Below are 14,659 nucleotides of genomic sequence, written 5' to 3'. Positions count from 1 at the left end.
AGATGGCGTTATGTCAAAGTCTCAGATTTTCCCCTAAATAACAACCAATTGAATCGCATTCATGAAGTGAGTCGTTGAATGTTTCGGGCTGAAATTGTTGAAATTAGCATCAAACAATCGTATTCTGTTCTCAGCTGTAGCTATAATGTTGCGCATGAAGAAAACAATGTTTTCTGGTACCTTGTTGTTGCCCCAATGGATTTCTCAAATTTGACTGTTATACCTGCTTGGAGTGATCCCAATGCTTGGCAAAAAGTGTCTTTGTTAGTGCATTACGTCGTCACTCCCACACGTGAACGCTTGACAAACTGTCCTTATAGCACTGCAACGACGCAAACAAAGGGAAAGGTCATCCCTGCAAGACAGTTTCTACACTGCAATATACAAGGTATTTTATAGACCTATTGTAGTCAGTTACTTTGATCAAAGGGTAACCGGCGTGCCTGTAGCCGACCTAAACAGAGATATCGACACGTGTCTATTCAAATGTCAATCAGCTGTGTTTGCCTCTTCGCAATACGAGGTATTGTGCCTTCAGAAAATCCCAGTGTCATATGAGTGATCGATGTCAAAATCAATAATCTCAAAAAGCTTTCCTTTGTCATCGGAAAATGATTAGAGTTTGATTCGCCCAAGAAGGCAATCGAACGTGTTGGTAAATTCAATCAATATGGCGGTACCATCAGCGCAGATGACTTGGTCCTTCTTTGATATTGAAACGCCCAACTAAGGAAATACATTTCAGTGTTGTATAATGTCACCATGTGTCAAAAGGCTTCGGTGCCCTTGGCAACACGCCCAACATGTATCACGCATTCTTTCATTATTGCTAGGTTCAACTCGTAATTAATTGCATTGAAATTGATTAGTAGTTTTCGGTGTCTATATCTGCATATTATCTCGAGGGCTGTTTTATCACGACCAATAAAAACTGCGAGTTGGCGTTATGGGGATTATTTCTGATCTTATAACAATAAATTGTATATGTTATTATCGACTGATTTGATTTAATATCAGTCCTGGCTTTGAATTAAAAAACCAGAAGTAATATCGGTTATTTTCTTATGGTTAGAAATCACCATGCTTCAACTATCACGTTCCCAACTCAATCAACCTGAAATCCTAACGTCACATGCATGTACATATACACATACATATCCATATACATGCATAGACACATACATATTTTCCTCAGAAACGTATCTAGACAGTTCATATTGTTTGTTTGTTTTATTTGTTTATTATTTTTGTTATGTTTTTGCTTTGTTGGTTTTTATGTTTTAGATTTAAATAGTTATAATTATTGTGTTGGTTTTTTTGGTGTATGTGTGTTTTTTGTGTGTGTTTGCCTTTGCGGGGAGGCGTGGGGGATGGCTGGGATTTTGTAAGGAAGACGAGATGTTTTTGTTATTAAGACTATGAATCTAGATATACTTTTACGAAAAACGCCCACCTTGCTATAATGTAGATGTGATGCAATCTATTTTTCCATCCACGTGTAACAATTTTTTCCATCCAATTCAAATCGCTTCCCCACTCCCCCTACCCCTCATAATATCAGTTGGTTGTTAAACTCCAGGCAACAAATTATAGTAAAGAGCATAAGCTGCAGATACTCCAGATAAGTCCACAACTCCAGATAAAAATACTACACAAGCGCCAGGTTATGGCTCAGAAAAGATCACCTTACTAAACACCAAGTACTTGAAAGCCTCGATGGCCGCATGTTGTCGTTGAGTGCAAATACGACTTAAAAGAAATGTGTGCCTTACCCTCAAAACACAGACGTAATGAAATCCTATAAGATTGCCAAAAATAACAGGCGTGATTGGGAGTATATTTGGATGGAGGCGAATGTGGATTTTTAATTTACCGTTATCGATTGCTGTTCACCTCAAAAGAACCCGTTCCCAGTAAGACGTGTGCTTTGCCCTGTTGAGTTCTAGTGTCTCATTGTGTCTTGTATCCTGTTCGTTATTCTTTCCTTAGCAAAATGAGCCAACTTGAGCCACACGAATGTAGTTTCTTTAATTTATGTAAATTGAACCCAACTTTTTTAAGCTGCAATTGTACTATGGTTAGATGTTATGTTTGCACTCTTTCGGCTTTCCGATCCATACAGAGCGCTTAATGGTAGATATAGCAAGCCGTTGTTAAAATGTTGTTTTTCTTATTTGCGTAACATCTTAGATATGTACACTTTAATACATATCGATTAACCCATATCCCATAACCTGTCGCAGACCCTTTGCAAGCTGTCGCAGATTACAGCCAGTGGCTATGGTGAGACAAACTGCGATGAACAATGTCAAACTGCCTGATCAGCGATCATTCCAACACAAGAATGCCAGTTTATAGCGAACATCCATTTTCCGCTGACTGACTGCAGCGAATTCTTCAAATGCAATAACAATTAAAAGACACAACAAACTGCCTTTGTTTTGAGTCTCTATGATGCAGAACTCATTAAGCCTTAGATCATTCCGTCCACATCGTCGACTGTTCGTATTTCTGGTATTGGTTCTAACCCGGTACTAATCTCGCTGGATCGGGTCCAACGATTGGAGAGTGTTTACGACATGTTGATAACTATGTAGGAGGCAGTTATTACGAGAATCGAGTCTTGGTATTTTAGTGAGACTCCAGATCTGACCTCCAAATAAAGCTTGACATTTGAAAGTTGACACTGTGCGTTTCATTTAGACTTTTGCTTTGCCCTGTAAAGAGAGTGAGTAGGTTCAAATTTTACATCGCTTTGGCAGTATTGTAGCCATTTCGCCGGGAGTCACCTCTAAGGTAAGCTTGACATTTGTAATGCACCACAAACTACTCCACACAGACTTTTGATCTAACCTCTAAAGTAAGCCGACCATGAATGAATTGTGACGCAGGGGTTTCACTCTTATTCAGGCCTGAACAGGCAGCTTGACATTGACATGCTTGTATTTCAACGTCATTCTAGACCTTGAAAGTAGGATTGATATGTATATCTGCCCTCTATATAATTATTGTGATCTCACCTCTAAAGTAAGATTGACATGTGCATTATGACACTGGATGTTTCACTGAAGCTTGACAATACCTCTCGAGATAGCTTGACAGTTGTAATATTACATTGGGTATTTCAGTGACAGTCTAGATTTGACCTCTAATGTAAGCTTGAAATGTGCATATGTCGTAATATTGCGTGATACTCTACATCTGACGTCTATGGTAAGCCTGGTACATGTGATATGACACTGAGTATTTCACCAAAACAAACGTCTTACACTGAAGTAGGCATGACGTGTAAAATGTTACAGTGGGTATAAACATAGGTAATGCGCCTTCTATTTAGCTATATATGTGTAGGGATGGCGTAGTATATAGTACATCACACACACAAATAAACATTACTGCTACCTAAACTACAATCATTTCATAACTGCGTAAACTGCTAGGAGCCACGTTTCACAATAATAACGACAATGACTTCTGAACAGACAAGCAGCACGAAAATACTTACAGTTCGATGCCAAAGACTTCACTCTGTTTTTGTTTTTTGTTTTCATCTCATTCCATGAACCTTAATGGTTTCAGCGTTCCTAATTCTGTTGAGAGTTTTCATTTCAAACTGTAGGACACCGTACACACTACACATCGATCAGTCAGGGTTTTTTTCACCTTATTGTTAAACATGCTTTCAGTAACAATGGCATTGTCTTGAATTCTCATGTTCCTGTAAAGATGGTACGGGACTAACAATTACTCTCCAACCAAGGTGAAGGTGTGAAAGGTGATGTGGCTATTAGATCCATCCTGGGACGGTCGTAATGAAGAGATATGTGTCTAGGTGTGGGGAAATTGTCCATGCGGGAGTCGGATGACCATGTACATTGCATAGTTAAACCTTTCCATGACGGATATTTCATATCGTGGCCCAGAATAGCTGGAGTTACGCACTCAACATTGGACTTCAATAATGTCATTTTTGTGGTAATGTACAACAGGAAGTTTGCTATTTAAAGTTGTTGTTTTTTATTTCTTGTGTAACTAAAGTTGTATTTATCTGTTTAGTCTGAAGGAATAAGTAGTGTTTAGATCTGTCTTCTGGAATTGGAAGGCCCCGAAATTCATTGCTCAGATTTACTGCCCTTGGACATTTAGACAAGGAGTCTCTATCTTAGACTTAGACTTTTATCCAGAGTGTTGTCTTGGTCTAAGGTTGGATGGTTTGTTGCTTAACGCCACACTCATCAATATTCCGGTTATATGGCGGACCAGACAGTTCAGTGATCAACAGCATGAGCATCAATCTACGCAACTGGGATACGATGACATGTGTCACCCAAGTCAGCGAGCTTGTCAGCCCGATCACGTTAGTGGCCTCTTACGACAGCATGGGTTACTGAAGACCAATCCTAACCCGGATTTCACCGATCGCCTTGGCCTAAGGTGTCTCCTGGCTGCCGGATCCAGCGATTGAGGGTTCAAATCCCTGATTTGGGCACATTATAATTCTTGAAATCTCATTACCATAGAACATGGCTGTCAGGAAGAAATGTGATGAACGTCTACTAGTTATGCACTATTTTGACATACCTTAATGTAATTGTTAGAAATGGTTGACTGTGTAAAATGAAGTTTTATGAAATATCAGGCACAACACAGCCATGAGGCACCCAAATCACCATTTGTTGTTTGTTTCTTGTTTGGCCACCATAAAAAATCAGTATGCATGCCCCCCAACCCCATCCCAAACCCCCACATACAGACACCCCATACACCCTGAATCACTACAAGAATATCACTTTCGCCATCCACCACCACCGAAGAAACCTTATAGATTAGTTGAACATCTGACCAACAACACATTCACATTTCAAATGCACATTTTTTATAAAACACAAATTACCAAAAAACAATAATACGTACACCAAGGTCAGGAATGGCTTTGCCAGGTAATGTCAATATATCGATACCGCCATGTAACTGAAAGGTTTCTCATCCTATCAACAATGTCCATGATATAATTATCTGTACGTCACATTGAACCATAAAATGCAAGAAAAAACATGTCCTATTTGACAGTAACCTTTCGATCCTGAACAAATAACTCAAAACCTTCCAGAAGACGCAGTGGGTTTCTTCCACAGTTAAATATAAACCAGTACTGATACAAACAAGTGTCGTGTTGCAGGATTATCGTCAGTCTGTTTATTCTCAACTTGTAGAAAATATCCTCTTCTGACCTTTTTTCTGTCTTTTCTGTTTTCCCTGAACGTGACACCACCGACTTGTTCCCCCTTCAGTTCCACCAACTACTAGTTAATGCGGCTGCCTGAATAGTTTGCACAGTAAATCAAAACCAAATCAATATGAACGCGAACATGTGGGAGGATGAGAAAAACAGCTATGCATTTTTTCTCCTTCATGTCTTACGTGTACGCTTGGCACGATTTTAAAAGTATCTGTGTACGCTGCGTTGCAATGTGAGCTGGGCTTTAGCACAAGCAGCAAGGAAGTTCGAATCAGTTATGTTCTGTATCGTGTATTCTTCCACAATTGGTCTAAACAAAGTGCTGAAAAAAGTATTTTCCTTCATTCAATTGTAATATTCCTTGAAATTATAAACAAAGGTACACCCAGATACTTAGTAGATTGGTAGGATTTAAACATGTTTACTAATGTTAAAAAATTTCAGTGCTTTTATTACGAGAGATAACTTTAGGAATGAAGGCTGACATTGACGCAGGTTGAGAATGGAGCATTAAGAATTACCAATACTTGTGTATCAATCTGGACGCGTTTCTTTACTTTAGTCGTTTCTCTCTGTCACTCTAAAACACTCACAGAAACAGAAGCCTCCCCCATTGAGTCCACCAGCCCCCGTTACTAGCAACCGCCGCACCCCTCACTTTAACTCTATTCTACAACGTTCTGTGCCCTGTACCAACCGGTTCACGCGTTCAAATATACTACATCCACCAGGGAACATTGGGTCTCCAGCAACCCCTGCTTGTCGAAAGAGGCGACAGACGGGATCGGGTTGTCATGCTCGCTGACTTGGTTCTCATATGTCATCGTATCCCAATTGCGTAGATCGATGCTCATACTGTTGATCACTGGGTTGTATTTTCATTCCGCCACCATATAGCTGGAATATTGCCGAGCGCGGCGTTAAACAACAAACAAACATACTAAATCCTGTTAAAATTGCAATAGCGAATCACTTTGCCTAAATGATTTAATAGAAGGGTTAATATAGAGTATTTGACCACCATTCTCTCAGCAAGGGTTAATGTCCCCGCTGACAGAAGGTCTCTGGTGTACTGAAGCAATCGAAACAGATGCGCGACATGGCTCATAGCGGTCCGACCATACCAGGTTAATGTGGTCTGGTTTTAATTACCATATTTGTCGTTACTGCCACTTAATCCTGCATAAGCCAGCTGCGATTATCCCTGATTCATTTCCTTGTATTATTGATGGCTGTGCCAGGGGTTATGGCAATACTAATCGCGGAAGGCACTTTGGTATTAATGGAGAAATCAGCCGCTAAAGGACTAGTTCATCAAGATGCTGATGTCCACTCAGTTGGTAGCAGTAACACAGGTTAAGTGTCCATGATGCATACAACCAGGAGGGTGGCCCTCTACATGACGACAGCTGTTTCTGTGTGGTCCACAGACGTTGTGTTGCCCGGTGGCACTTCAACCCAAGTACAGCTTGTTCTGGAGCATGACTGAGCATTGTCATTACTGGGCACGATGTCAGTTCTCCAGTACAATGTTATTACTATGGGTGTATAGTTTATAGCATCAGTTAACATGTTTTATGTCGTGGACGTCTATATTACGTGTACTATTGATTGAAGTCGGTGCAATCACACACAGACTTGTAAGAACGTGTAAAGTTGTTTGCTCTCTGCAGTGGAGCACGTATATGTTAGAACGTGTTAGGTTGTTTGATGTCGGGCTATCACACACATGTATGTAGAACGTGTCAGATTGTGTGATGTCGAGCTATCATTCTCATGCATGTAGAGCGTGTGAGATTGTGTCATGTCGAGCTATCATTCTCATGCATGTAGAGCGTGTGAGATTGTGTGATGTCGGGCTATCATTCTCATGCATGTAGAGCGTGTGAGATTGTGTGATGTCGGGCTATCATTCTCATGCATGTAGAGCGTGTGAGATTGTGTGATGTCGGGCTATCATTCTCATGCATGTAGAGCGTGTGAGATTGTGTGATGTCGGGCTATCATTCCCATGCATGTAGAACGTGTCAGGTTGTTTGATGTCGGTTTTATCGAACTTATGCATGTAGAACGTGTCAGGTTGTTTGATGTCAGGCTATCGAACTTATGCATGTAGAACGTGTTACGTTGTTTGATGTCAGGCTATCGAACTTATGCATGTAGAACGTGTCAGGTTGTTTGATGTCAGGCTATCGAACTTATGCATGTAGAACGTGTAAGGTTGTTTGATGTCGGGACTATAGAACTTATGCATGTAGAACGTGTTAGGTTGTTTAGTGTCAGGCTATCATTCCCATGCATGTAAAACGTGTTAGGTTGTTTGATGTGAAAGGATAAGTGCACCAACAGTAATGTGTCAGTTCCTAATGAAAACCTTCGAAATGTATATATGACCTATTAATGTCAGATTCTGTTTACGGCAACCATCAATCGTCGCAGCAATTCGCTACGTCTAATTATGTCCCTTACACCTGCGAGGATCGGACGACCCAAAGTCGAATCCCTGTTGACCCTGGTTTTTTTCTCGATTTCTCAATACCATACCCGTTTTCGTGGGTTTCACAACAAGTTTATTTCTTTACAACATTTTAACATAAATATTTGGTAAACATACCATTTCACACATTCCGCTCAACCAATAATAAGACACGCACACTCAGACATTGGACGTCCAGCATCAGTTGATAAACATACTGAACACATCCGCTAGCCATTAATTGTATTTACTTCGAAGTAAACTGGATGTAATGAACAATTTGTAGCAGTTTAATCTGGATGTTTTGTTTTTTAAACTACTTTGATGGACACCTTTTTTCCCAAAGTTTTCGAAGTATGATGCATGATATTGACAAAATGATTTTCAAAAACATCCTTTCGCGAACATTCATACAGTAGCACCGGTATAAAAATAACATTCTACACTAAGCATTATGTACATATTCTTTCATGATTCGAAAATCCCAAAACCCTTACAAGGTTTCAAAAACAAGAAAAATGTGCAGATGTGGACAAAACTAAGTTGGGACAGAGTTGTTCTGAAGCCTTTAAATGATTCCATGAAAACTGTAAGCAAGTTGGTTTGTCGTAATTCTTTGTGTACATGGATAGAGTTATAGGTACAGATGTCCTTAAGCTTTAAGCTGACAGACACCAGTCTCATCTGAGAACACCTTGTTCCTTTGGCACCAATATCAGTTCAATCCGGGACTAGAGACGTGATCACGATGCCTTATGACGCAGGCAAGAAAATTCTTCTGATCAAAGTGGTTTTCACGCAGACATGCATCTCTGCTCGCATTCTTCCATCGACTTCCAGTTATTCGGGTTCCCGCCGCAGCCTCCGTAATCGAATTCCTGGCACTTCCCGGATGTAGAGTTGAAGAAGAAGTTGCTGAGGATGGCTCTGCAGAATCCTCTGTCCATGGGAAGTAGGCAGGGATTCTCTGTTTAAATAGATGAATGAATGAAAGAATGAACATTGCTGGGTGTGGCATTTAACGCGTGACCTTTGTACATAGGTTATAACATTACATCGTAATACCTAAATGATTAAACAACTAAACAAATATAACTAACTAACTAAATCAATAAATACATCCAAGCTAGCGAGACAGACAGACAGACAGATAGATACAGTAGATAGATCTAGTTTTAAGATGGTCGTAAGTGCCATACATTGACATTAACTTACGACTATCTTAGAGCTCAGAGAGCTTCGGAAACCTTGGTCCTGGATGGTCTTCTGGTGTTCAAAATGACTTATTGTAATAATTGTACATAGGCCTGAGACTTTAATATTGAAATACGTGATTGACACTAACCACATTCTTTCTGACAATCCTCCACCGAGTCGAAGTTGTTTTCATTCGCATCGCATCCACCGTAAATGAAGCCCTGGCACTGGGAAGCTGTGATATTGTAGAAGTACTTCCGGAAGCTAGCTCTGCATGGGCCGATACTCATTTTTTCCCGGCAACCTGCAGCCACAGAATATATATGTCAATCACAGGATTGTCTGGTCCTCGATATTGCCAGACCACCGTCTTACAGCTGGCATATTACTGAGAGTGGCGTTAAACATATGTAAACAAACAAACGATCAGATGGTCATAATTACTCCGAATGGTATTACCGACTAGCAGATATTTCTTATGAAAGTGAAGAGGATTTTGTCCCTAATATACATGTGTGTGTGTGTGTGTGTGTGTGTGTGTGTGTGTGTGTGAGTGAGAGAGAGAGAGAGTTGGTGAGTGTGTGTGTGTCCGTGAGCGTGCGTGCGAAAAACGGTTAATGCGTCCAGACATGACTAAAGTACATCGATATCAATTCCGAGTTCCTGACTAACATATTTCGAGGTATGCCTGACAAATGCAGGCATTTATTTTCAAAAGTAGAGTATAATATGTGACGTAAATCCTTCAGTTTGATCTGTGAAAATCATAATTAATTTGGCAATACAAATTACATGCCGATTAAGTGTAATAGTCATGTTTGCATGTTGGTATGTAAATACAAATCGAAAACCGTTTTCTATTTTTTACTGGCGTTACATGACTATTTTCCAACACGTGTACTAGGGAATGTGTGTGTCAAATGTTAATTGGTCAGGTATATAGACAGTAACAATACTCACGTGGACTCAAGTTGACAATTTCTTTCTTGCAGCAAACCCCGCTCTCCCCGCCCGAGTTCAAAAGGCAGCGGTCCTGGAGATCGCAGTCGTCATTCGTCCTGCACTGACGGCCGTTTGTGCATAAATCTCCGCTTCTTGCATCTGTTGGAGGTGGAGTGACTGTAGTTGTGGAAGTCGCAGTTGTTTCTTCGGTTGTCGGTTGAACTGCAAGTTATATATTCATTATATTTGTTGTTATACAAAAACTAGGTGAAGCAAGATAATCATTTCGTTTACATAATGATTGCTTTCAGAAAATGTTTGAAGTTACTGTCTGACAGTAGGATATGATTTCTCAATTTGTTTTTTAGTTATTGGCTGTCAGGTTAAACTGTAAATGCTCAGTTGTGGACCAGACAAACCGGTGATTGATATAATGAGCAACAGTCATTCACCTGGGTTCGATAATTCGCAAGTCAAAACGTTTCACCACCCGATCCATTTAAGATGCCAGGATAATCATAGGAATATGAGATGGTTTCGGGTACAAGAAACAGTACCCGGGTTGTATCTGAAGTGTCATGACAGCAATGTTAACTCGGTCGTCTAAATGTTGCAGTTCGCTAAGTAGGGCTGCGTCTATAATCATAGGTTCGGATCCCGTTACGAGTCTACCATTTTGTCAACACCATAGGTGTGTTCGTGATGTTCATGTCGCAATATGCATCACTTTCTTTTACTAACCAGTGAAGATCCGGCTTAGAATTGATCTTCAGTAGCCCATGCTTGTCGTAAGAGGCGACTGATGGGATCGGGTGGTTAGGATCGCTGACTTGCCGGACACATGTCATCTTATCCCAACTGCGTAGACCGATGCTCATGCTGTTGATCACTGGATTGTCTGGTCCAGACTCTATTACATGTATTTACAGACCGACGCCATATAGCTGGAATATTGTTGAGTGCGGCGTAAAACTAAACTCACTCACTCCTTCCACGATAAGCTGACACGCCGTGGTATAATTCGGACACTTTTCAAAACGGCATTAAACCCAACTCCCTCACTCACACTGTCACATTTTACTCACAGTTAGGGTCATCAACACATGTTGCGACTGATCTGCTAAACCAGCCTCGCGACTTGATCGTTTGGCATTTTTGACCATATCCACATTTGACGGTCTGAAAAAAGGAGCAAGTTGTTGCAATGAAATAATATTTGCACCTTAAATTGAAACATCTGTTATAACAAGTGAAATATAGACACATTAACCTGATTAGCATTGACATTTACTTTTTAAATATTTAAATAAATGACAGGAGTGGTCTAGGCGTTATTGTATCTGCTGAGTACTGTCCCGTCATCGGGCAAGGATCCGCACAAACCAGTGTGAGATATCTTACCAAGCATTCAACCGAGACCGAACAGGAACACAAGTTACACCACATCTGCTGTTGTGCGCACATCTCCTTGGTGCATGGGAAGTTCTTGCACACTGGAAGAGAACAATAGCGGTGATGTATTGACAGTCTGACTAGTGTGGGGAAACCCAGTAAGTAACACAGGTCATAATAATAATCAAGACTCTGGGATTCGAACCCATGAACAACAACATCCTAGCAGAATTATCTGCATCCACGAGGCCACCTTTATGTCACACATTATAAGATCATATCGTTTATATCACTTTTAAAAAACATATTCTTAAACTTCCTTTATGAATTTTAATTGCCAAGGTGACACTTTTCATGCTTATTGCTATCGTCACTGTACACTCATGTTTCATATTAAGTTGTATTTATGTATTAATTTTCATTATATTATTTTTTATTTAACTCGGACCTTTTCATAAGTGAACTAAACCACCAAATATATTATCATATATATTTGTTATTAGATCATTATCTGCAAGAATATTCAAGAAACCAAGAAACTAACAAATTACAACCACGTGGAATCAAGTACCATTCCACTAACGGCAGCGACAAATTCAGAAACGTACAACCACGAAGGGCTGTATGTCTGTTTTATTGCTATATACCTCGCCACCTTTCGTAAATGCAGAAAATCTAATCCAGAGAAACAAACAGTCTGAAATCTCAGTAACAACACCAGGTGTTCGCGGAGAGAATGACAAGTGTTTGATTGTTTATTTGTTTGTTTACAAATATTCTTTCCTCGTCTCACTTGGAGAAATGATGTAATGTAATTGACGTACTTTTATATTATTAATATGACTTCTTTATTATTAATATCGCTCAAATAAAGAAGTTGTATATCCATAGAACTCTCCCTGTTTTTTATCGCACCAAATCAAAGAAGTTAATGTAATTGACGTTGATAGTGACACTGACTATATAACAAAGTTAAGTACTGCTACTGTGTGTATATAAATTCCATGAGTACGAGATCATTTAAGTTTCACCAGAAGCAAAACATCAAGATTCGGGAACAATGCAGACCGAAGTTGCCAACGATGACCACACGCATTTACGACACAGCCAGCAAGCCATTGCCATGTATGACACGCAACCATCAAATACGGCGTGATGTTAACTGGCGCTTTGACGACCTAACTAGCCCTACGAGAACAGCTCGCTGTGTACACATCCTTATTAACGATGTTTGCCGTGTACTCACTCGCCTGGGTACACCTGGGTTGTCTGTATCTTCAGGTGAGACGAGACCATGAGAGTTTATATGAACAACGAATCGAAAATAGCATCACTCTGTACCCTACAGGCTACCCACTGGGAAAGGTTTCTGCTCGCCTTCAGGGAGCATCGTTGGATCACACATGCTCAGAGGGAAAGGGTGGACTGCACTTGTGTTATTATGGTTTGATGGCATGGGGGAAGGTAAAATGTGGATTTCAAGGAGACGGTAATGCTCAAAACCTTCAAGAATTTCTCTTTGATATTCGTATCATTTTAAATCACGCATATTTGGAGCATTTTCGCAGCATGCAGTATCTCATCTCTCATTGGAATCCCTTCAGTGCCGTATCTGATACATCACCAATATGTTCCCGTCGTGTAACTAACGTTATTTAATGTCTATAATAGTTACACATTAGTTATTAAATTATATATAAAAAGGTATTTTTATGAAAAGGTTTTCTGTATTTTTCTTGAATGACGCCGTTACATCCGAAAATAGTAATTATAACACAACGTTGTACTAATAAATCCCCTAGTAATTACATAGCGAAATTAGCTCAATGTAATGAACTGTTCTATACGGTTGATATCCTAAATCCAGTTGAGAAAAGATATTTACGATCACGAGTGATCTGTTCAGATGCTAAAGTACCACCTGTACAAAAGTAACGATGTTGCAAGGCCCGATCCAATAAATAAACCAATCAGAAGTCAATAACTTGATTACGTTTCATAATTATATGTTCCTTAAAAGAACTTAATGTACATCCGATCTGTCCATATTATCATAGATAAAATGTTATGGAATGTTCTATGCGTACTTTTGAGTAGAAAATATGTCTTTTGTGAGGTCTATTTCATCTCCACCAAGATAAGCTTACCTAAATCTTTGACCTGTTGGAACTGATCTTGTGCGACTGATAGAGTGATGAGGCACATCAAACACAATACTAGGGATGAAGGCATCTTGAAACAACCTGAAAACACATTTGAAATGTGTCTGAATATTGTCCAGAGTTGAAACTTTTCAACACAGTATTACGCAGATAATATTATGATGTATGCAACAACGTAAACCCTTTAAGAGGATGTCCATCCTGCCCAAACTAAAATATATACTGTGACAGTGAAATAACGAACTGTCGATTGCGAAGTTATAAAAAATGACTTCAATCTTTGATTTACTAATTATTAAAGTGTTCATACATACACAATACATGCACCATAAGCAATTAATTTTTCAAAATGAATATCATGCTTATTGTGACTTTTACTGAAACAAGTTATTAATGCCAGGTAAACATGAAATGTAACTCAGTATATGTTTATACAATTGTTTTCGTTAATTTTGTTCAGGTCCTATAGGCACTAACAAAAAAATAAAAAATGGTAAAACGATGTATCGATATTCACGATGCTACACAGGGATATAATTTATACATTGATGATAACGGTGATATATAATAAACCAATAACGTCCACTCACCTAGGAAATATATCTATACTCCAAAATAAAACACTCCGATGGGGTAAGCGCACAGGAGGCGAACCGGTAAGTCTTTCTTCGTGTCGTAGCAAGCAATGGAAGTATCTGGTTCGTTTCCGTGCGCAATACCTCTTTTATGGCAGATGGAAACAATAGGGAAGTAAACAAACCAGCCTAAATGTGTTCAAACAGGCGGTACACACAGACGGCTTGTAGCCAGCCAATTAAAATTTAGAAGTAGGAATACGCCGTCGCATTAGCTGTATTGACGTTGTCGGATGCTATTTCAGTACAACTGACGTTAGAAGTGTGGTCCAGTGATACTCTTTGTAAACGTATCCAGATTTGAACATTTCTCCTGCTGGTGAAATAAGGGTTATTGTCACATGGATCGTAGTATATGAAATTGTACTTAGGATGGGGTCTACTTTTTACATTTTACCGGAAACAGACCACGTCAGGGTGTAAGAGATATTTAAAAAGTATTTTTAAGGGATGAGCGATGTATGTATTTCAATGGAGATCACGCCTACACGTCGTCTACTCTGATGGGTGGGCTAATTGGCGGGGTGGACGTCTGTGAGTCGCCTTCAGATTAAAAAGTGAAAAAATCAACCCACATTCATAATGCAGTTTTCTATAATATGTAGATAATTCGTCC

The 14,659-nt window shown here is 39.6% G+C and overlaps 1 protein-coding gene across 1 annotated transcript; it reads right to left on the bottom strand.

Annotated features, from left to right (window-relative positions):
• Positions 1-7,792: 7,792 nt before the first annotated feature.
• Positions 7,793-14,089, bottom strand: LOC124275544 (papilin-like). The gene is made up of 7 exons (XM_046711116.1): positions 13,999-14,089; positions 13,394-13,489; positions 11,256-11,347; positions 10,940-11,033; positions 9,873-10,076; positions 9,061-9,216; positions 7,793-8,682 (listed from the first exon to the last, which is right to left on the bottom strand). The coding sequence occupies exons 2-7, from the start codon at positions 13,476-13,478 to the stop codon at positions 8,510-8,512; spliced, it is 804 nt and encodes a 267-aa protein (XP_046567072.1). The 5' UTR covers positions 13,479-13,489; positions 13,999-14,089; the 3' UTR covers positions 7,793-8,509.
• Positions 14,090-14,659: the final 570 nt, after the last annotated feature.

This window comes from Haliotis rubra, unplaced genomic scaffold (genome assembly GCF_003918875.1).
Source record: "Haliotis rubra isolate DU_JTF1 unplaced genomic scaffold, ASM391887v1 Scf20, whole genome shotgun sequence".
Classification (NCBI taxonomy): domain Eukaryota; kingdom Metazoa; phylum Mollusca; class Gastropoda; order Lepetellida; family Haliotidae; genus Haliotis; species Haliotis rubra.
The sequence above is the reverse complement of the archived record's forward strand: the minus strand, read 5'-3'. Positions and strand labels throughout refer to the sequence as shown.

Bases quoted from the DNA above. Each gene is read 5' to 3' on its own strand.
- LOC124275544 (XM_046711116.1), bottom strand. From the start codon at position 13,478: ATGCCTTCATCCCTAGTATTGTGTTTGATGTGCCTCATCACTCTATCA. The intron at 11,034-11,255 runs GTAAGATATCTC...TCCTTTTTTCAG, and splicing joins CGGTCTCGGTTGAATGCTTG to ACCGTCAAATGTGGATATGG. The intron at 10,077-10,939 runs GTGAGTAAAATG...TATAACTTGCAG, and splicing joins ATGTGTTGATGACCCTAACT to TTCAACCGACAACCGAAGAA.